The sequence below is a fragment of the Python bivittatus genome, unplaced genomic scaffold (genome assembly GCF_059951505.1).
Source record: "Python bivittatus isolate LINGU-HERP-01145 unplaced genomic scaffold, Pbiv_v1 ctg000980_np1212, whole genome shotgun sequence".
Taxonomy (NCBI): domain Eukaryota; kingdom Metazoa; phylum Chordata; class Lepidosauria; order Squamata; family Pythonidae; genus Python; species Python bivittatus.
Genome location: NW_028277125.1, coordinates 40,195,338 through 40,218,613, shown reverse-complemented (window position 1 = coordinate 40,218,613; position 23,276 = coordinate 40,195,338). Strand labels below are relative to the sequence as shown.

The 23,276-nt window shown below is 36.8% G+C and overlaps 1 protein-coding gene across 8 annotated transcripts in view; it reads left to right on the top strand.

The window, feature by feature from the left end:
• STAG1 (STAG1 cohesin complex component) overlaps positions 1-23,276 on the top strand; it is a 205,397-nt gene that overhangs the window by 159,147 nt on the left and 22,974 nt on the right. For all 8 annotated transcript variants that reach the window (XM_088132685.1, XM_088132686.1, XM_088132684.1 and 5 more), the window contains 10 exons: positions 3,725-3,828; positions 7,435-7,527; positions 7,619-7,708; positions 7,846-8,049; positions 9,423-9,493; positions 9,802-9,889; positions 12,676-12,756; positions 15,092-15,184; positions 19,311-19,485; positions 22,399-22,538. In XM_088132685.1, coding sequence (XP_087988811.1) covers positions 3,725-3,828; positions 7,435-7,527; positions 7,619-7,708; positions 7,846-8,049; positions 9,423-9,493; positions 9,802-9,889; positions 12,676-12,756; positions 15,092-15,184; positions 19,311-19,485; positions 22,399-22,538 — 1,139 coding nt within the window. The remainder of the gene's footprint in view (positions 1-3,724; positions 3,829-7,434; positions 7,528-7,618; positions 7,709-7,845; positions 8,050-9,422; positions 9,494-9,801; positions 9,890-12,675; positions 12,757-15,091; positions 15,185-19,310; positions 19,486-22,398; positions 22,539-23,276) is intronic.

The following is a 23,276-nucleotide window of genomic DNA, read 5'->3' as shown; positions in this document are numbered from 1 at the left end:
GCGACACTTACTCAAGATATGCCAAGGAAAATTATGTGTTCAGGGATTACTTTGAAATATTTTCTGCATTAAGCTGCTTGTATATGACAACAACTTGTAATTGATTTTTAAAAACTAAATCCACTAGCCTTACTCTTGATATCAAGGGAATTAAGAGGTGCTTTAGAGCAGTGCGAAATACTTAAGTACCAAACAAATTAAATAACAGATGAATATTAGGGAGAGGAAATTCCATAGCAGTTTTAAATTGTGGAACAGAAAGTTAAAATCTGAAAATTGATATAAATTTTAATCAGTAAATAATTACTTATGGCCATATCCAGAACATGCACACTGAGGCAAGGTTTTTCAAACTGGGTACTTCAAGAACTTGATGGAATTCTGTAAGATACTAAGGGCAAAAAAAAAAAAAAAAACCCACCCTCAAATGCACTGATTAAAACATTAACTTCCCAAGTAATTGTGAAATTCAATTTTTAATTTTTGTACATTGGAAATGTTGATTTTGTATTTACAATACACAGTTTATATTATTAGGGCATCTATTTTTGTGACATGTAGATAACTTTAATAAATTACCATGGACACAAACTTGGTTTTATTGTCTTTTTTTATATATTATTTTTATTAAGGATTTTAAACAGAAGATAAAAACTAACAAGAACTATATAAAGTGAAAAGAAAAGAAAAAAGAGAAAAAGAACAAATAAAAAGCCAGGAGTGCAGAAAGGAAAAACAGAAAGAAATAGGAAGTAGCTTCCGATTTTCTTTATAGTAATTATAAGTATAAATACAAAATTACCTCTTACTCTATGGTTACAAAAACAGATGCTCCTTTTTCTATTGTATATTTTTTTCTAATCATCAAAACTGTAAGTCATAACTTCCTTTTTTTCCATTTCACACAAAAAGTCTATAAGGGGCTGCCAGTCAGTAATAAATATAGATACTGTTTTTTCTCTAATCAAGGAAGTCAATTTAGCTATCTCTGCAAATTCCATGATCTTCACCAACCATTCCTCCAGTGTGGGCAATGCCAAATCTTTCCACTTTTGTGCATATAATAATCTCGCTTCATTTATCATATATAAAAACAAAGTTCCATGACTTTTTTCCAGCTGTTTGTCCATAAATCCCAAAAGATAAGCTTCCGGTTTCAGTTGTATATTAATCTTTAAGATCCTCTGCATTAGTGTATGTATTTGTATCCAAAATTTTCTGGGTTTTTTATACGTCCACTGAGATGATAAAATTGTTCACATTTCCAACATAAATTTGAGGTACCTTTATACAATCTAGACAGTTTCTCTGATGACATATACCAATGATACATCATTCTATAGAAGTTCTTTAAGGTTATAACATAATGTAAATTTCAGTCCTTTCAACCACATATTTTCCCATTGTTCCATTTGTATATTGTAACCAAAATTTTTAGTTCATTTTATCATACGTTCTTTCACTTGTTCTTCTGTTTCATATTTCAATAAAAGTTTATACATTTTAGCAATTACATGTTCATCATTAGTATACAATTCTATTTCAAATTCAGTCTTACAGTGTTCAGAACCATACATTCTTTTATCTACTTGAAACCTTTCTAATAATTGTATACAAGTAGTCTCCAGTTTAAGAATGAGTTCTGTTCCCAAGGTCCATCCTTAAGTCAAATTTGTATCTAAGCCAGAACAGTATTATCATATAATACTGTATAAGTAGTATTGTGTAATGAACCTGAACCATTGTGTATTTAACTCAAATGTGCTACAATAGGCTCAGCAGAAATTCAGTTATAGTAGGTTTCAAAGATTGTGAGTACTTGTATCTAAAAAGCATACACTAAGCTGCCTGAATTAAGTCGGCAAAGTCATCTTAAATAGGTCCTTAAACCATTTTGCCATTGTTAATGTTTATATTCTAGATAAGGAAAAATAAGAAGGCATTTTTTCCTTGCTTATTTGACCTTGGATCCAGACCAGGGCTTCTTGGCAGGCCATCAGATCTACACATCTTGTTTTATCTTGGGCAGCTAAAACTGCAGTCAATTAAAAGTAGCTTGTTGTTTTAGCTTTTTATTAATATCAATATTTTCCCAACTTATAAACTTTTTATCAGCATGTTCTAAAATATGGCAGTTGTAATATTCTGGCAGTATTGCAAACAATATTATTGTTTGTAATATTGCCAGAATCTCAAACTTTTCAGATCCCACACAGTGACATCATATAGAATTTCAGAAGATGAAATCACTTGCTGTGTATTTCCCATTTGAATTGGAGTTGCAGCCTGACATGGGGCTGCACCTGACATGGGGAGGTGGATAATTTCCCATTCAAGCCCTTGGATAAAACTCTCGATAGCATCTTTACCAGAAACTGAGTCATGAGAAAAAGAAAAACAGAGATTTTGCTTTTTAGGATTACAAGACATTTTAGCACATTGCCATCTTGCCAGAAGTTGAAGAATGAAATATGTTCACATTATTTAAAATCAGAGGAACCACTTCAGTATTATATAAAGCTCATAAAAATTGTGTACAGTATTACACATATTATATAAAACCAACTGAAACAGGCTCTCTTAAAAGTCTTTAAAGTATGGGAAGAGGACTTGGATTTTGAATTTAATAAGTCAGCTTGGAACTGACTTATTAAAGTATTAAAAAATCTATTGTGGCAAGTCATTGATAAATTAACTATAAAAATGTATTCACTTTTTACTTATAGTAGCCAAATTAGTCATTGCTAAACAGTGGAAATATATGGATAATATTTCAGTGGATAGATGACATGGTAAGATCTGGTCTGTAGCTTTATTTGAAAAGTCTCTGATAAAATCCAATGTATGATAAGTCAAAGGATTGAATCATTGTTTTACAAAGAATTTTATTCTTAATATAAGCATCCTGCAAACAGTTTCTATCAAACATTATGGGTATGTTAAAAATATATCAGTACTATGTAAATGTTGTGTAATTCAAATAAAAATTAATTGATTAATTAATTAACAGAAAAAAATCATAGGTAGCACTTTACCCTGTAAAATTTTACTGTTTTAATCAAAGTCTTTCTAAATTCTGTCGGATGGGTTGTAATCAAATTAATATCTATTATATCTCTGCTACCCATTTTGATTAATTAAAGGGATATTGATGCCTGTCATATTTATTGTATCAAAATATCGGAAAAATAAAATGCATCTTATTTTGGATCAATCATATTTTAAAGTAGTGAACATAGAATTGACTGGGAAAAAAAATTAATAGCAGAGTCCCAAGGAGTCTTTTAATTAATTGTTGTTTTATTCCCAACTAGTCTCAATTTTCTAATTTTTGCAACAAAATAATTCCTTATGGATTTCTTCTCTCTATACAAGTGGCTTTTTGAATAGATAAATTGAATACATTTATTTAAAATTGTGTTTCCTTCCATAAATTTACAAATGTATTTGCTTATATTCACAAGCTATGTGTTTTCATTTTTGTGTTTTGAGGGTTTTTAAAAATTTCTGTGCTTTTATTATTTTCAGTGTTTTGTTGATCAGTGTAATTATTATTATTATTATTATTATTATTATTACTACTACTACTACTACTACTACTACTACAGGTTATCAGAAGATAAAATGTTCTGTTCAGGATATTGAACAAAAATTGTAGCTTATTATTTGCATTGATTAGTTGCCAACATTTCATTGCTCCATTTTATATTCTTTATCTCTGTAGCAATGTCTGATCGACAGGAAAGTGCACTTATAGAGCTAATGGTATGTACAATTCGACAAGCTGCAGAAGCACACCCTCCAGTGGGTAGAGGAACTGGCAAGAGAGTAAGTTTTTTTGTTATTTTTCTCTTAGAATTTTTGTACATATGTATTTCATTGATTTTAAACAATACCTTATCAGGGAACCAGTGACTAGAAGACATATAGTACGAATGATATTTGAGTTCAATATTCTATTTTATAAGTGCATTTTCTTGTAAAATGCAAGCTTCTGTGACAGTGAGAATTCAGAAGTTTTTTTGTAATCATGTCCAGAACATAAGATGTTTGTCTTTATGAGCACTCATAATGAGAATGTGGAGGTGCACATCTCCAGACCTTTAAGACTCAAAGGGTTTTTGGGAGACATATATCCTCGTAACAAAATAGCTTAACCAATAGGGTGGAAATCTGGGGACCATATTCTGACTCTTAGAAACTTTCTGGGCCTTCATACCTTAGCCCTGCCTCCAGTTTTAAGACAAAAGCTTGGTAGTCCACTACTACCACCTATCAATTTATTTTAAGGTAAAAATGCAAAAAAAAAAAAAAGATTTTTTTTCCACTTAATATTCTACAAGGCAAAAAACAAAAACCCAAGAATATAGAATATCCAAGGATAGTATCTCTCAAAATTTAGCCATAGTTCCCATATATCATCAGGTTTGTCAAAATTAGAGCTATTATTATGGATGTAACATATATAATTTCAGCAGTAAAATCTCCTAGTTGGATAACATAGAAGAGTGCTACTAGATGATTCAACCCTTCTACCTCTCCTTAGGAGATAGAGCAATCTCACCAGAGATAAACAAAACCGATTAAAAAAAAGATAAAGGCACTTTTAAACTTTAAATATTAAAAATGTAAATATTCAGTGTTGGAAAAAATTAATTATGGTGTTGCCAAATTACAAGAAATTTACAAAAGAAAATGCAGTGCTCCTCGGAGATCACAAGTTAATGCTGGTCAGCTACAAAGTCCTCTTGAAATCTTGAGAAAGAGATGCTGCGGATGCATCAGCTTATTGTAGATTATAAATACAAATAATATTTTTATGATGAGCCTTAAGAATGGATATAGATTGAAATTACACAATTTTCACTAAGTTGTAGAAAGAAATATGAACTTCAAAGCATGAGGCTCAACTGAGTTCCACAAAAAAACCAAAAATGAAACCCAAAGCAATATCCCTGATTACCAATTTAGCTATTTCTACAGAAGTAGAACACTTCTTGAATCACAGTTATCCTCTGCTGCAAGATTCCCTAATTGCTGTAGATTTGGGGGGATTCCGAACTTTCCTCAGAGGCTGTTGGGGAGATGGAAGCCTCAGTACCTTACTCAGACTCTTTCCTCAGCTTCTTTAAGTTTTAAAAATTTTTCTGTCTCTTGTAGTGTGTGTGCGCTAGGGCTGTCTTGAAATGGATGTGATCCATTGTACATGTCTCTCCCTCATGGGGATGTGGATTGATGACCTAGTATTAAGAACTGTTGTCCCTTGTAGAAATGTGGATTGTCAGTCTTGCAGGAGGTGCTATATCATACTTTGGCAGAATAAAGCAAGAAGCATTGTTGGAGCTCTCCTCCACTAGGTGATACAAGGTGTGAAATGGTCTTAATGATCTAAGAGTTCATCTGCTTAGGGTCACCTATATTCCCTAATTTATTGGAATACAAAAAATATGTTTTGTTATTGGAATAAAATATGTCTCGGTAGTTAATTCCTCAGCTCTACAACTTAAAATTCTCTGACCTAATTTAAATATTTAATCAATTAAATAATTAAATGATGAAATAATTAGCCTTTATGTGATTGTTCTGTAGATGTTTTGCTTGCATTGTAGTGATGTAACTTCAGTCATGGATGTATCTATATCAATGCTAGTATATTTTAGGCTTAAGTTAACTAACCTTCTAAAGATAAGATGCTAAAAGATCCACATACTTTTTTTTAAATAACTCTGCAGGAAGTCCTTGGTTAATGATTATTCGTTCCGTGAAATCACAATTTGGGTACTTGACAACCAGCTCACAATTACGATGGTCATAGCATCCTGTGGTCATGTGATCACCATTTGCAACCTTCATTGCCAGCTTCCAACAAGCAAAGTCAGCAGAGAAACTGGCAGGAGGTCGCAAATGGCGATCCCATGTCATGCTTAATGACCATGCAGAATTTGCTTAACAACTGCAACTGGAACTCCCAGAACTGCTGTCGTAAGTCAGCATAGTCACGTGATGTTGCCCTTTATGATTGTATCACTTAGCAATGGAGTTGCTGGTCCCAATTACTGTCATTAACCCAAGACTATCTGTATTGATGGCTGGTGTGGGTCTTCCGGGCTGTGTGGCCGTGTTCTGGAAGTTTTGTTTCCTAACGTTTCGCCAGCATGTGTGACCGGCATCTTCAGAGGGCAGGAGCACAGACAGGAGCAGTTCTCTCTGTGACCAGGGTGATGTGACCCTTTTGTGGGTATTTATAGAGATCTGAGGGGGGGGGGAAGGGGGGATTGGGGGTGTGTGTGGGGGGTTGGGTTACTGAGCAACTGCTTGTTTTGGTGTCAGAATCTGTGTGTATCTTCCTGGGGATTAGGCAGGGTTTTTTCTTCTATTGAATTGTTAACGAGGGGCTGCTGGGGGTGATTAGCAAGTTCATTGTGTGAACTGTTCACATGTCCTGGTGGTTGAGCTGACTTCGTTGACCTTTTGCAGGCTGTATTTTTCAGGATTGGTAGCCAGGTTTTGTTGATTTTTAGACTCTCCTCTTTTTTATTGAAACTCTGCTGGTATTTGTGAATCTCAATGGCTTCCCGGTATAGCCTGGTATAGTGGCTGTTGGTGTTGTCCAGTATCTCTGTGTTTTCAAATAGGATTTTGTGTCCAGTGTGCTTGACAGCATGTTCAGCTACTGCAGATTTTTCTGGTTGCTGTAGTCTGCAGTGTCTTTCGTGTTCTTTTATCCTGGTATGGATGCTGTGTTTTGTGGTCCCGATGTATACTTGCCCGCAACTGCATGGTATGCGGTATACTCCTGCGGCAGTGAGGGGATCCCTTTTGTCTTTTGCTGATTTTAGCACTTCTTGTACTTTTCTGGTGGGTCTGAAGATTGTTTTGGAAATTGTGTTTTTCCATCAGTTTTCCCATGCGGTCTGTGACCCCTTTGATGTAGGGCAGAAATTCTTTGTTGGTGGGTGGCTGTTTTTCTTCTTCAGTTGCATGTTGTTTTCTTGGTTTGATGGCTCTTTTTATTTCATTCTTGGAGTAGCCATTCGCTTGTAGGACCCAATTAAGGTGGTTAAGTTCAGAGTTTAGGAATTGGGTTTCGCAGATCCGATTGGCACGATCCATGAGGGTTTTGATAATGCCTCTTTTCTGACGTGGGTGGTGATTGGAGTTTTTGTGTAGGTACCGGTCTGTGTGGGTGGGTTTTCTGTAGACTTTGTGTCCTAATTTGAGGTCTGGTTTGTATCTATATTCATTTACACTGCAGCATTCTCAATGGGAAAATTCTGTTTTCAATTTGGGTTATGACAGTAATGTTCAGTTAAAAACCAGCCTGTTAACTTGCAGATTAATTAGGCTATTGTGTAAAGAAGCCACAATTTGTACTTTTATCAGCAACATTTATATTACAACTGTTTATGATGTGATAGTCCCCCTATTTTTCAGGTTTTAACAGCAAAAGAAAGAAAAACTCAGATAGATGACCGGAACAAACTAACAGAACACTTTATTATTGCACTTCCCATGCTTCTATCAAAGGTATGTCAGTAGAATGTGATTTCCTAATAATGATTATATGACTCCTTTAGTAATTTGTGTATTAATTTTCATTTTTTCCCCCCATTGCCAGTATTCTGCTGATGCAGAGAAGGTGGCAAATCTTCTTCAAATTCCTCAATATTTTGACTTAGAAATTTACAGTACAGGAAGAATGGAGAAGGTATCTGAATAATACTAATTTACATTGAAGGTTTCATAATGAATTGGTATTTTACATTTCTGTTCTCTGTTTTCATGTTTAAATTAAATTAGATTAATTGCTTCAAGAAATGACCACAATTTCTCTTTGTTCCACAGCATTTGGATGCTTTGTTGAAACAGATTAAATTTGTTGTAGAGAAGCATGTGGAATCAGATGTTCTTGAAGCCTGCAGTAAAACGTACAGCATTCTGTGCAGTGAAGAATATACCATTCAGAATAGGGTTGACATAGCTCACAGCCAGCTCATTGATGAATTTGTGGATCGATTCAACCATTCTGTGGAGGATCTATTAAATGAGGTTTGCTTGTATCCTGTTTTCCCCAGAGTAAAATATCTGCCTGCACATTAGTACCAGAACATTATTTTAATTATTTAATTTTTTTTGTTTGCATCCCAGAACATCAAATGAGAACTAAGTTTCTATTGTATTGGTGGTATATAAGAGGCCTAGACAGAGGTGGGTGGAAAACCACATGAATATATTTCCACAGAGAACAGTAGAAAGATCCATTTCTGTTTAATGATATTGTGATTCAAATAGCAGATTGTAAAGTGAAGTGATGCAAGGAAATTAGTTCCTGACACAATTATTGCTTCCATTAAGTTTGAAAGTGGAAGAGAAGCCATATTTGTAGTTAAGAACTCTGACCATACTTATATTGGGAAAGATACAATAGACACATTGTTACAAATTTGGATAGTTTCCATTACCATTGCATAGAAACCCTTTATTTGGAGAGAGAAAGATTCATGTAACATGAACTTTTATTTTATAATTTGAATTTAATTAACCTATAAATATATAAATACTTTTTGTAATTATCTACTCATGAATAAGAATAATACTATATCTAAATCAGATATACACTAAATTATCTATATAATTTAGCCCTATGTCAGCTCAATTTTGTAAGTGGACAAAGAATGTAATCACAACTTATCTCAAGCAGTATACACAATCTTCAAAACAAGCCCATACTTCCTTCTTTTTAAGTCAGTTTTAGTCAGTGGTCCTCCATTTGTAGTACTGATATTCAACTTCATATTTTCTTCAACATTTCAATAATTCTAGTGTCAAGTTACTCAACATTTGATGCAAATTATTTTGTTTTATTTTGTTTCAAAACTTGTGCACTTCAAAACTAAAATGAGAATTTATTTTTCTAGGAACACTAGATAGTCATACATGTATCCTCCTATATGACCTGATTCCTTATTTTCTGTCAAGCATATACAGATTTCATGCTACACCTGTATTAGGCAGATCACCTACAGGCAACCTATATTTAAATTGATCAGTCATTTAACAATGTTTCATAGGAGAATCTTACTTGGGGTCCAGTGCTGATTTCTAAAGGTATGAATATATGAGTTTATAAATCCTGACAATCATTGGGATCTGTGGAATATCAGGATATTAGAATCTTTGGAAATGGTAACTGGTGAAACTTAAAAAAAAATGTCAGAGTATCATGTTAGGCCACTTCTCCAGCAAGGCCTGAATTTGGGAATCAGTTTGAGAATTTTGGGACCTCTGAGTTTAGTTTCTGAAATACAGATTTATGCAAATTCCTAACAGCCGTTGCTATACATGGCTATGGGTCTAAACTCTTAAAAATAAGTGTAATATATAATTTGCTCAGTCTATGATCCAGTTTGTTCTGTTTCCAGGGAGAAGAAGCCGATGATGATGATGTATACAATGTTCTTTCTACTTTAAAGAGATTAACATCATTTCACAAGTATGTGGCTTTATGAAACGTTATAGCTATTTAAATATGGTCAGTCATTTATACTGCCATGAAAAATATAAACAAAAAATATTAGCAAGATTGGAAGATTTCTAGTGTTATATATATCTTAGATAAGATTTGATAGAAACAGCTACTTTAAGCAAGATGTAGGAAAGAAACTCCATAGTTTGAAATCATGCAGTTTATATGTTGTACTTAAATACCTAATTATAACAGTGGCTTTATTACAGCATTTGTTCAATCTGTACTGTACCAATTTTATTTACTGTACTAATGCATTTTTATCTCTCTGTAAGTGCTCATGACCTTACAAAATGGGACTTGTTCAGTAACTGCTACAGGTTATTGAGAACTGGAATTGAACATGGAGCTATGCCAGAACAGGTAATAATAAGCAATGTGTGCTGCTGTCTTCATACAATACAATATGAAAGTGATTTAGCATTATACTATTTTAATAGTAATACTATTATTACTATTAAAGTTGCTTTGACAGTTGAGATGGCTATGAATGAATGAATGAATGAATTTCATGTCTAGCCAGAAGTCCATTAAGTTAAATTGGGCATATTTTAAGATAAGTGTACTGTATATAATCTTAATTACTGTTCTTTACATTCATGTCCCATCTTCATTCCAGGAGTGCAAGAATACAAAGTTATCTATTGGGCTGTAAATGCCACCACCTGTCAATTAGATCCATGTCCCTCCTGGCTGGTTAAGGCAGATCGGGAGGTGACATGTGGGTGGGCCCATGCGATGGTGAATTCATCCTCGAGAGAGGGAGTGTTTCCAGCGGCCTTTAAAGAGGCACTGGTACGCCCCCTTCTCAAGAAACCATCACTGCATCCCACCATACTGGACAATTTTCATCCAGTCTCCCACCTCCTCTTTTTAGGGAAGGTGGTTGAGAAAGTGGTGGCATTGCAGCTCCAGAGGATCCTGGATGAAACAGATTATCTGGACCCTTTTCAGTCAGGCCCAGATATGGGAAGCAAACAGCATTGGTCGCACTTTTGGATGATCTCTGGCGGGAACGGGATGGGGTAGTGCATCCATCCTTGCTCTTCTCGAGCTCTCAGCAGCTTTCAATACCATCAACCATGGTATCCTTTTGGGTCAGCTCAGGGAGTTGGGGGTGGGTGGCACAGTTTCGTGCTAGTTCACCTCCTTCCTCCAGAGCGGTCCCAATCGGTGTTGATAGGGAGCGAGAGGTCCAGCCCGCAGCCACTCCTTTGTGGGGTGCCACAGGGTTCGGTACTTTCCCCACTCCTTTTTAACATCTACATGAAACCACTGGGTGAGATCATCCACCACCATGGGATGAGGTATCATCAATATGCAGATGATACCCAGTTACACATCTCCATCCCAGGTGATCTGGGTGATGCTGTGGCTACCCTTTTGCAGTGCCTGGAGGCTGTGGGGGTCTGGATGGGGAACAACAGGCTTCAGCCGAACCCTGGTAAGATGGAGTGGCTTTGGGTTGGGGGCTCTTCTGTATCCGGAAGTTTACCATCTTTGGTTCTGGATGAGGTGACACTACCCCATACGGACCTGTTGCGTAACCTGGGGGTCCTCCTGGACTCATGACTACTGCTCAAAGAGCAGGTGGCAGTCGTGGCCAGGAGGCCCTTTGCTCAACTACATGTTGTGCGCCAGTTATGCCCTTTCCTGGATCAGGAGGCCCTCCAGTCAGTCTCTCATGCCCTAATCATCTCCCGTATAGACTGTTGCAATGCACTCTACATGGGGCTACCCTTGAAAAGTATCTGGAGGCTACAGCTGGTTCAAAATACAGCCACGTGGGCAATTTTGGGTGCCCCAAAGGTGGTACATGTCACACCTTTGCTGCGCAAGCTGCATTGGGTCCCAGTTTGCTTCTGGGTCCAATTCAAGGTGTTGTTTATCACTTTTAAAGCCCTATATGGCATGGGACCAGGTTATCTGAGGGACCGTCTCACCCCCATTATATCGACCTGTCCCACCCGGTCAAGCAAAGGGTATGCTGTGGACCCCATCAATGAAAGAATGTCAACTCATAGGGCCCAGAAGGAGAGCCTTCTTTGCCGTGCTCCCCACCCTATGGAATAGGGAGGCAAGGCAGGCCCCTGCTCTCTTGACCTTCCAGAAAGCAGTCAAGACCTGGCTCTGCCAACTTTCATACTATTTTTATTCCATTTTAACTAATATTTATTTGTTGTTTTTATTGTAAACCGCCCAGAGTCACTCCCTTATGAGATGGACAGTGTCTAAGTTTGAAATATAAATCAATCAATCAATCTCTCCCACAATTTTACCTTCACAGCAATTGAGTGAGTAGGTTAAGCTGACTGCTAATAAGTGGTCCACAATCCTCCAAATCAGCTTTATGGCTAAATTGAAATGTGACTACTTTAATCCATGGAAAACAATGTGATCTTGATGAGCACCTGTGTGCTTGCAGACAACTCCCTTGGCACCTGACAGATTTCCTGTCCCATTTCACTTTATTATTTTTAAATATTATTTTAATTTTGAAAAATAATGAGAAATGGCCATGCTGTTAAGCAAAACACGAGTTTCATGTGTTTCATTTTAATGTGCTCTAACAAGCTGGGTTGATATTATCAAAATAAGTAGTTTCAAGTTTGGGAGGAGCTACTTTGAACCATATGCTTTTAAATTGAGATGCTCAGGCTATGTTTATGTAGGTAGTCCCCAGTTTAAGAACAAGTTCTGTTCCCAAGATCTGTCCTTAAGTCGAATTTGTATGTAAGCCAGAACAGTATTATAGTATATTACTGTAAAAGTAGTAGTGTGTAATGAACTCAAACCATTGTGTATTTAACTCAAATCATTCTGTATTTGACTTGAATTTTGCTACAGTAAGCTCCATTCTTAATTATGGGTCATCTGTACTCTGCCTTTACATTTGAGCTTTCCTTGCGTTAAACTATGCAATTGAAATTTCAGTTGGTTGTAGCTTTTATTTGTCGTCCGTCTCAAGAATAAGTAAACTCACCCTTTGTATAGTTTTAAAATAGTATCCTTTAAACAAGTCTTAAAATAGCGTCCTTTAAATAAGTCTTAAAATAGTATCCTTTAAATAAGTTTTGTACAAGCAGCAGTTCATAATTGTGAACTGTACAAACTTTATACTTATTTATCTGATGTGCATTTTGTTTCAGATAGTGGTTCAGGCTCTTCAATGTTCCCATTATTCTATTCTCTGGCAGTTGGTGAAAATTACAGAAGGCTCTCCTTCAAAAGTAAGAGACTATGGATCACAGTATTTCTAACACTGCTAGTTGGTTAAGTTGAGTTGATTATCCTGCATTCTTTCATAAGTACCCTATTTTATGTCATTACGTGGCCCCCTTCCAGCATTGTTTTTCTTTTTCTCCCATCTGGTGATGGGACCTCCTCCCTCCGTCCAGGTCCCATCACCAGATAAGGACATGGGACAGTAACTGATGCAGTTTCTGGCTTCAACAAGACAATGTTTGTTTGTTTGTTTGTTTATACATCACATTTATATAGCCGCCCATCTTACCCAAGCAACTCTTACTTACATTTTGCTTTTCTGTGGCCCCCTTGGCATGTGTCATGGCCCCCTGGCCCCCTTGCAATAACATAAGGCCCCCAGGAGCCGTATAGCCCCTGGTTGAGAACTGCTATTCTATATAATTTGAGCTGGGATTTTTGCTGCATTTTAACTGAAGTGTTAATGCATTTCCACTTAAATCTGCTGTAAGAGCACAGCCCTCAAGTTGAGCTTCTTATCCGGATATCATAGTTCTCACTGATATAAAATAAAATGGGAAAACTTTTCAGATTGCTGTTCATCTTTGTGCATTCAACCTGCATGTATGCTTTTGTATGCATGATACATGTGCATGCAATGTAAAAGCATACATATACACTCTTAAATATTATAAACACAAATACATAGTTAACATAACTAGAACAGAAGAATAATCATTTGAAAAAAGTTTCATTGTGAGACCTTAATAGCAATCTCTTCTGTTGGTACTTAATAGCATGTATATGATTCATTAGCTGAAGTTCTTATATGACATATAGTTTCCTCATAGTCTCACTATAATGACCTTTTCTGGAAATGAAAAACAATTCCCATGGCAGAATCACAATTTCAGTGCATGAATTTTTCAATTACATCTTCATGTGAATAAAACTTAATATGCAGTAGAATGCTTGACCTCCAAAATATGGAACCTTTTTTTTTTCAGGCATGTTGGTGTTCCCTGTTACCTTATACTCACAAATAAGATCCATTTTATTTTCTCAAATGTTACTATTACTTCCCTAGCCATTGTTGGAAAATTTAGGAAGGGATATTTGTTTACTTTTTTTTTCTTTTTGATGTTTTCTGTACAGAAACACTTTACCAAGAGTTTTCTCATCTGGAGGAAAATGTATCAATTTCTTATGGTTTTTGCTTGTTTTTAATCACATAGAGCAGGAGAGTAGCCTAGGTAGGGGAAAATGTTAAGCAGCCCCTCTTCTTGTTTTCTTCTGCAAGTGAAAGCCTTTTGCAGTTTTTTTTAAAAACCTCATGTTCTGAAAGACTGTTCACATATCTTTCAAGTATTATTGGAATAAAATCTTTTGAGAATACATAATTGGTATATGAAAAGTCTCTCACAACATGGTTAAAATTATATTTTTAAGATTTTCCAAGTTTATTAGACCCCTCAAAGAATGTATCAGAAAGGATGGATTATAAATTTTCTCCATTAGCAATGTGAGAAATTTGAGGCTAAATTAAATAATATGATTTGGCCATGTCTGGTTTTGGTTTCATTTTGGAATAATATTGTAATGTTTATTAGTAGATAAAGGGATAGAAGTTTTCAAGTTAAAGATGTTAATATATTAAATTATATTCCAAAATTGTGAAATCTGACTGTTTTTGAGGAATGTTGATTACATGGGTATGGGGAATAGCCAAGGGAATTATATTGAGAGGTTGGAAAAGTACTATTAACCCAGATATCAAAGTCTTAATTCAAGAAGTACATATTTTTTCTATTTTTGAGAAGGCTATTTTTTCTACTAATTAAAAAATGACACAACATATTTCCTTTTGGCATGTTCTCTCTTTTTCATAATATCTTACAAGAATAGACATTTTTATGTGTATTTTGATACATCGTTATTAAGTGATTATATGAATAAATTACATATTTAGGTGATTTATATTAGCATATTATTATTTAGGGTTTTTTATTTATTTGTCTATTTTAATTTATTTTATCTTGGTTGTTTTTTTTCTTGGTATTATAATTTTATAACAGAAAAAAAATCTCTTAATTATTCCCTTGTTAGGCACTAAGACTAGTACACAACTTTAAAACTATGTACTGTAGTATCTCTGTCCCATCATACCCCATACCTGCTTACTGCAGGTTATTTTATTCTTGGATTTTATTATTTAAATTATGATGTTGTGAGACAATTTAGAGGCGCCATCTGCAGCTATTATTCCACAGTCCTTTGATCTCTCTCTATTCTGAGAATTTTTTTTCCTGAAAATGTTGACTAATACTAAAATTCAGGTAATTGTTCGTATGTTTCCTCCAGGAAGATCTATTGGTATTAAGGAAAACAGTCAAATCATTCCTGGCTGTCTGCCAACAGTGTCTGTCAAATGTCAACACTCCAGTAAAAGAGCAGGTAACAGAAATTAAACTATGTCAAACGTGGAGGCAATATTTTAAGAACTATTGTACATCTTATTTCTTACAAAAACTAAATACTAAGCCTTCTTGATCAATTTGAATAATTCACAAACCTTTTAATATTTTCTCTAATTTGATTTTACTTATTCCAGGAATCTTTTATGAAGAGTAAATTAATTAGCCACACAATTAATATAGTTTCATTCTGAATTAAAATTGAGGTCTGGCTAGATAGTGGATGTCTTCACTGCAAAGAGTTTGTTTCTAATTATGTTTGCATATTAGTTTTCCTATGTTTTATTTCTGGTTTCTATCACTACTGAAACATGCAAAAAAAAAATGAATTGAAACTTTTTGCTAATAACCACTAATGCTACCTCTCATTCTGAGTGTGGAGTACAGATAATTTCCTTTCCCCTTACCTTCCATACACACTCTTTTGAGCATAGAATATAACGGTTGTGTATATACTTTGCTGGATGAGATCTGTGATTGTTAAACATTTCTGATATTAGACCTAGAATAATTTGCTCACCTTTAAAAACGTTGCTTTTTTTCTTTTTGTACATCTACCTTAGAAGTATACTTGCTAAAGTGTTTTTCTTAGCAACCATAGGAGTATTCTTCTTTTTAGATCATAATAAACTGGTTTTGAAATCATATCACATCTGTGCTCCCATAGTAGTTAGAATAAGCCCCTGAGGCATCCATTTGAAAAGACATGGCACAAAAGAAAAGATTATGAGGTACAAAAAAGGAAACAGATTAATGCAGATGCCAGTGATTTTGTATTTCATTATTATTACAGTGGCCAGCTAAGATGGAAATATGCTATTCAAAGATGTACAGATCCATTTCCAGAATATATGTCTTTCTTTTTTGTTGTTGTCATCATCACCACCACCATCATGGGATGACAATAAAAAAGCAAATAGCCTTGCTGCTTTTCCTAGACATCTCTTGGTCCCAGTGATCTCTGTGAGAATGGAAGAAGAATCCCAGGAAGCTGATTACAATATATTGAATTCAGTAATTTGTTTTACTCTTTTTAACTTGGGTCCAGACTACATCTAGAATAATTCCTGGAAATATTATTGCAGGATGTAACATACAGATCATGATCCTTTAATTGCAGCATCAGTATCACAGTTTTTTAAAATTAAGATTTTATTAAGCATTTTTGAGAAAAGTAAAGAAAAAAAAGAAGATAAAAAGTCAAAAAATAAAGATAAAACACAGCATGAATAAGCAGATTTATGAGCCTCCCAGAATTAGGTTAAAATTTTCTGTATTTCATTAAATAGTTTTAAATAACTAAATATATTATATGATTATTAAAACAGCAGATCATTGTTAACATCCAAATAATATTTAAATAACAGCAGCAATAATCATCTTAGTATAAATTGTAACATGAGAAATACAGTAATTACAGTACAGGTAGGCCTTAGGTTACAATGGCAATTGGGACCAGGATCGCCATTGTAAAGCATGATATCACGTGACCTCATCACTTAGCGATGGTAGTCCTGCTTGCTGTCATAACCCCAAGATGTGCGGGTCATTAAGCAGGAAGAGGTGGTAGTCTCAGGTAAAGGGTGCAGTGGGGGAGGCTGGAAGAGGGCCAGTGCAGTCCATGCAAGAGGTTGGGGTGGACCAGTGCAGTCCAGTCCCAAGTCACGGGAGGCCAGGGAAGGGCTGGCACAGGCCACTTGGGAGGTTGGGGAGGGGCCGGTGCAGGCCATGCACAAGTCATGGGAGGCCGGAGGAGAGCCTGAGAGGGCCAGCAGAGGCTGCACATGGGCAGGGAGTGCTGCGGGCAGGAGAAAAAGTGGAAGTGACTTACCGGAGTGACTTGCGACTTTCCCTGCTGGCTTCCCCATTGACTTTGCTTGTGTGAAGCCAGCAGGGAAGGTCTGAAATGGCAAACACGTGACTGCAGATTCCTGCAACATTGTAATCGCAATCCAGGCACGCAAGCATCTGATCGCGATCACCTGACTACAAGGGTGCTGCGATGGCTGGAACTTTGAAGACCAAGCATATATCCATTTTTTTCAGCACTGCCATAACTTTGAATGGTCGCTGAATGAATGGACGTAAGCTGAGGACTACCTGTAATATCTATCCATGCAGTTGTCTTCATTTAACAGATATAGGCTTGATTTGATCCAAGACAAAGTAGCACTCTCAGTCCAAGCAGCATTTAAGGCCTCAGCCCCAGGAACAACCACAAGCTTCCTCTGGAACCTAATAGGGTCCATTAAGTGACTTGGGCAGACTGATAAGTCCTGAGTCCCTATGGGGAGGTGTGACACCAGAGAACTCCAGAACCAACAGGGTTATTTATATATATATTCATCCATGGCAAGAGACTGATAGTAACATCCTCCAGTTCCAGATCACATTGCCACCATCCCAAAATAAAATCCAGGTCTAATATGTGGTCTCCAATTTGAGATAATTTGGGTCAGGTCTATGGTTGCCATGGCAGCCATGAACTCCCAAGGTACCTCCAAATCTGTGCCCACGGATGGCAGGTTGAAGTCTTTTAGCACCATAAACCTGGGGAAGTCAACTGCCAATCCAACTATAGATTTTAGCATAGATTTTTAGACAGAAGGGGGGAAATACTTTCAGTCTTGCAAGATTCTGTTTAATGTAACTTTACAATAAATATAGTGCTAATGCTCCTGGTTGTGCTTTTGTCTGGACTACAGGTAGTCCTCGCCTAATTACCACATTTGGGATTGGAACTTCCATTGCTAAGCGATGTGATCATTAGGCGAAACATCCTGTGACAGCATCACTTAGCAACTGCAATCCCGGCAGTCCCAGTTGCCATTGTTAAGTGAATGCCCCAGTTGTTAGGGGAGGCAACTTCCTGCCAGCTTCCCAGAATGAAGTCAGTGGGGAAGCCGGCAGGAAGTTGCAAGCCCCAGGTACTAATGGGTGGGGGAGGGAATGGGGGGGTGCATGGAAGGGTTGCCAGAGATGAGAAGGAGTCATCGTGGCAGCAGCTTGCAGCCTTCCCCGCCACCTTCCCCATTGACTTTCTGGTGAAGCCAGCAAGGAAGCCAGCACATGGCGATCACATGATAGTGGGGCGCTTGGCAACTGGTCGTAAGGGTGAACCAATTACCAAGGGCACAGATCGCCATAACTTTGGGTAAAGGTCGTAAGTCCCTTTGTTCAGCACCACTGTAACTTTGGTCTCTGAACAAATGGTCGTTAAGCGAGGACTACCTATACCTCGAAGGGCTAACATCAGTCTTGCAAGACTGAAAGTGTTTCTCCCCTCCTCTTTTTTTAGTCTACAGAAAATTAGGGAGGGCCCTTTCTGAAATGTTTCCCATGCTTTTCTCCCACCTGTGAACTGAGCTGCCTCTTACCAGACTGTTGCCTAGACTGTGGGTCTTCCTCCTATCTCCCAAGGTCATTCCTACATACCATCACAATAGCCTGCAGAAAACAGATAAGCCTCATCTGGCTGCTTGTACAATCCTGCTGCAGCCCAGAAGTGCAGTCACAGCCCAGTCTTTACTACCATTGCCACTGCAGTTGCTGCCTGGGAGAAACATGCCAGACTGCTACTGCTGCTGCTGCATTTGCAAGACTCCTCAGCAGCTGAGAGGCATAGCTACGGCCATCACCAAGCAGCTGATAAGCAGCACCACTGTAACTTTGGTCTCTGAACAAATGGTCGTTAAGCGAGGACTACCTATACCTCACCCAAATCTTCTGCTGCTCTGGACGAAAGCAGCAGCTTCTAACTCAGAGATCAAACCAACTCTCAGCCTCCTCCAAGCTGCCAGACAGGTCTGCCTCTCTGACCTTCCCAGAGGCTTAAGTGTTGCAGTGCTCTGGACCTCCTGACTACCAGCCCCCACGAGTCTTTTTGCACCTAACACAGAAGGAGAGTTCAACTATGCACAAACTATCCATAACATCCTAAAATCCTCAAGTCCTAAAAGCTCTGCAGATTCACACCCAATCCCAGTGCCATTGGAAATAAAAAAATAATTAAGCACATTTGGTTATTCATTTATATTAAACTCTTGTGTACCTGAGCCTTTTTTGATGTCTGTAAGATTATTGATTGAAGCGATTTTGTATTTCAGGCTTTCATGCTGCTCTGTGATCTCTTGATGATTTTTAGCCATCAGTTGATGAGTGGAGGCAGAGAGGGTCTTCAACCTTTGGTGTTTAATCCAGATTCAGGTCTCCAGACCGAACTCCTTAGCTTTGTAATGGACCATGTCTTCATTGACCAGGATGATGAGAACCAGAGCATGGGCATGTATTAATTATCTTGATTTGTACATATAAATAGTCCCAAATGGTTAGAAACATCAGCTTTTTTAATAAGATTAATTTTCTCAGCTAATTACTAAGTTTATAGGCTGTAATTTTTCCTTTATTTATTTGCAGCAATACTTCAGTTTTTTAAATCTGTTTCTAGATAATTTTATGGGTATGTGTATCTGTTAATCCACATTCTGGAGTGGGAATGATAGTATAACAATCATATCATCTTTCCAAAACATGGTATTATCACTGTGACATACATGGCAACAATTATATTTTTATAATATACAGTGGTGCTTAAAAGTTTGTGAACCCTTTTGAATTTTCAATATTTCTGTATAAATATGATCTAAAACGTGATCTCTTCTCCACACAAGTCCTAAAACTAGATAAAGAGAACCCAGTTAAACAAATGAGTCAAAAACATTATACTTGTTCATTTATTTATTGAGGAAAATGATCCAAACCTACATATTTGTGTGTGGCAAAAGTATGTGAACCTTTGCTTTCAGTAACTGAGCAGCAATAACTGCAACTAAATGTTTCTGATAATTATTGATCAGTCCTACACATCTTGAAGGAATTTTAGCCCATTCCTCCTTACAGAACAGCTTCAGCTCAGGGATGTTGGTGGGCTTCCTCACATGAACAGCCCACTTCAGGTCCTTCCACAACATTTCTGTATGATTAAGTGAGGACTTTGACTTAGCCATTCTAAAATATTAACTCTCTTCTGCTTTAACCATTCATCGGTTGTACGATTTGTGTGTTTTGGGTTGTTGTCTTGCTCCGTGACCCACTTTCACTTGGGCTTCAGTTCATGGACAGATACCCTGACATTTTCTGTCGAATTTGCTGGTACAATTCAGAATTCATAGTTCCATTAATGATGGCAAGCTGTCCTGGTCCAAAGGCAGCAGAGCAGGCCCAAACCATGATACTGCCACCATCATGTTTGACAGATGGGATAAGATTCTTATGCTGGAATGCAGTGTTTGCTTTTCACCAAACATAATGCTTTTCATTCACCCAAAAAAGTTCTATTTTGGTCTCATCTGCCCACAGAACATTCTTCCAATAGCCTTCTGGCTTATCCACATGATCTTTCACAAACTGTAGATGGGCAGCAGTGTTCTTTTTGGAGAGTAGTGGCTTTCTCCTTGCAACCTAGTCATGTACATCATTGTTGTTCACTGTTCTCCTGATGGTGGTCTCATGAACACTGATATTTGCCAATGCAGGAGAGGCCTTTAGTTCCTTAGGCATTATCCTGAGGGTCTTTGAGACCTCCCAGTATATTACACATCTTGCTCTTGGTGTAATCTTGGTTGATCAGCCATTCCTGGGAAGGTTATCAGTGGGGTTGAATTGCTTCCATTTGTACACAATCTGCATGACAGTGCACTGGTAGAGTCCAAACTCTTTGGAAATAGTTTTGTAACCTTTTCCAATCTGGTGAGCATCAACAACTGTTTTTCAGAGGTCCTCAGAGATCTCCTTTGTTTGAGCCATGACACACTTCCACATATCTGTGCTGTGAAGATCAGAGCTTGATAGTGAATATCCAGAATTCTGCTCTTTAAATAAGGCACACTCACATCTTTTTATCATCCCCCACTCACATCTTTTTATCATCCCATTGTTTGAAGCACCTGACTCTAAATTCTCCTTCAAATGAAATGATAATCCTAGAGATTCACATACTTTTGCCACACACAAATATGTAGGTTTGGATCATTTTCTTCAATAAATAAATGAACAATTATAATGTTTTTGACTAGTTGTTTAATTGGGTTCTCTTTATCTAGTTTTAGGACTTGTGTGGAGAACAGATCACATTTTAGGTCATATTTATGCAGAAATATTGAAAATTCAAAAGGGTTCACAAATTTTTAAGCGCCGTTGTAGTTGTCTCTGAAACGACAACACAGAACAAGGTTGCTGCACTGGTGATAGTATCTTTGTACATTTGGTATAGCTGGAAAAGGGAATAATTTGAGATGTTTGAATTATTCCTCTAAGAAACCTTTTAGTTAGTGATGCTTTTCTCCTTAAAAAGAAATATATATGATGCTATAGGCCAAACAAAAGGTTGAATATATAAGGCAGCTAGAACAACAGTTCAATTTCAGAGTTCAGATTTTACTCATACTTAACTGGTATAATTATAGTATATGTATCCCTCCAGAGACAGCTAGGGCACCCACTCTCTTAGGGTTCTAGAAAGCTCTTAAGATCTGGCTCTATTTCCAGGCCTGGGGTTAATATGTTAGTGGAGCTCCTCTCATGTTTTTTGACTGTTGTGGATGTTTTGTCCAGGTTGTGACTATGTTTTTAATTGTTTTAAATTGTATATTGGAAGTTATAAGCCGCCCAGAGTCTTTTGGAGTGGGCCGGCTATAATAAATCTGAATAATAATAATAACAACAGCAGCAACAACAACAACGATAATACAAATACCAATAATAAGCTAATATCTCCAAATCTCATGCACAAAAGAATAGTAGAATTAGAGTAAGCTCATAGTATTTCAGAAGGATAATAAATGTTTAGGGGAAAAAATAACAATCAATGGTAACATCTCTCTCCTCCCTCCCTAACACGCTGTGGAAACTAAGTATACCTAGTAACTATAGGATGCTAGTTGATAGTTTGGGGAGCAAAGGGGGAAAAGGGGCATGGAAACTAAATGTAATTGAATATCTGGAAAGAGAGCACAGTTCTGCCTATCAAATCTTGGCCAGGAGCACTCCAGTACAGTATTTTTTGGCAGATTTCTTTTGTTGCTAGTTGGCAACTATCACAATAGAGCCATCTAGTCAAATGTCAGAGAACTGTACAATGTATCAATTAAGTTAATGTTGAAAAACAGCAAATATTCTATTTCATTTATTGTTTAGAGGGAGATGAAGAAGATGAAGCTAATAAAATTGAAGCTTTACACAAGAGAAGGAATCTTTTGGCTGCCTTTAGCAAGCTTATAATTTATGATATTGTAGACATGCATGCTGCAGCCGATATCTTCAAGCATTATATGAAGGTATGAGTCTGTGCTGTGTTACTTTGTCCTAGTAACATCAAATCTGTTAAAATATATGGATTGTTTCCATTTTAGTGAAAAGTCAAACATACATTTTTTTTAATGATCCCTCATTCACTTAAGCCTCCTAAGAGTTGAAGTGATCCTCTAGAACCAAATAAGATAAAGTATTCAGGGCTGCACTAAGTAGGAGGGAATCACTGAAAAGTTGCCAAAGTGAAACTCTCATTATAAATACAAGTCTATAATTTTGACTTTCTTCCAGTGCATAACGTTTTTCCTTATTAAATGTTCTTGAGTACTTTATCCAAAATATTTATGATTGAATTCTGCAAGTCCTTTTATAATACTGCAAATGAAAAGTATTAATTTATGGTGTGAGTTTTTATTTTTGTGTAGGGTTGAAAGAGAGTGACTGGTCCAAAGTCACCCAGCTGGCTTTGTGCCTAAGGTGGTTTCAAGCCTGGGGCCTTAATCACTACACCAAACTGGCTATACTGCTTTATGTTAGTGATCATTATTTTTTTGACACTGGAATTCCACCATACTATTTCTGCATGGCAGTTATCCTGGCCGTTATCTTTGGGTTGGGTCCTGAGTCTTTGTGTGGAAGTAGAATGTAGTAGAGGTTTTTCTATACACAAAATCTTCCCCTTATGTACAAAGAGAAAATAAGTTGGCAGTGTAAAACTATTGAGCTTAACACTATTTGAAATTAACATTTATTAATTAAAGCTA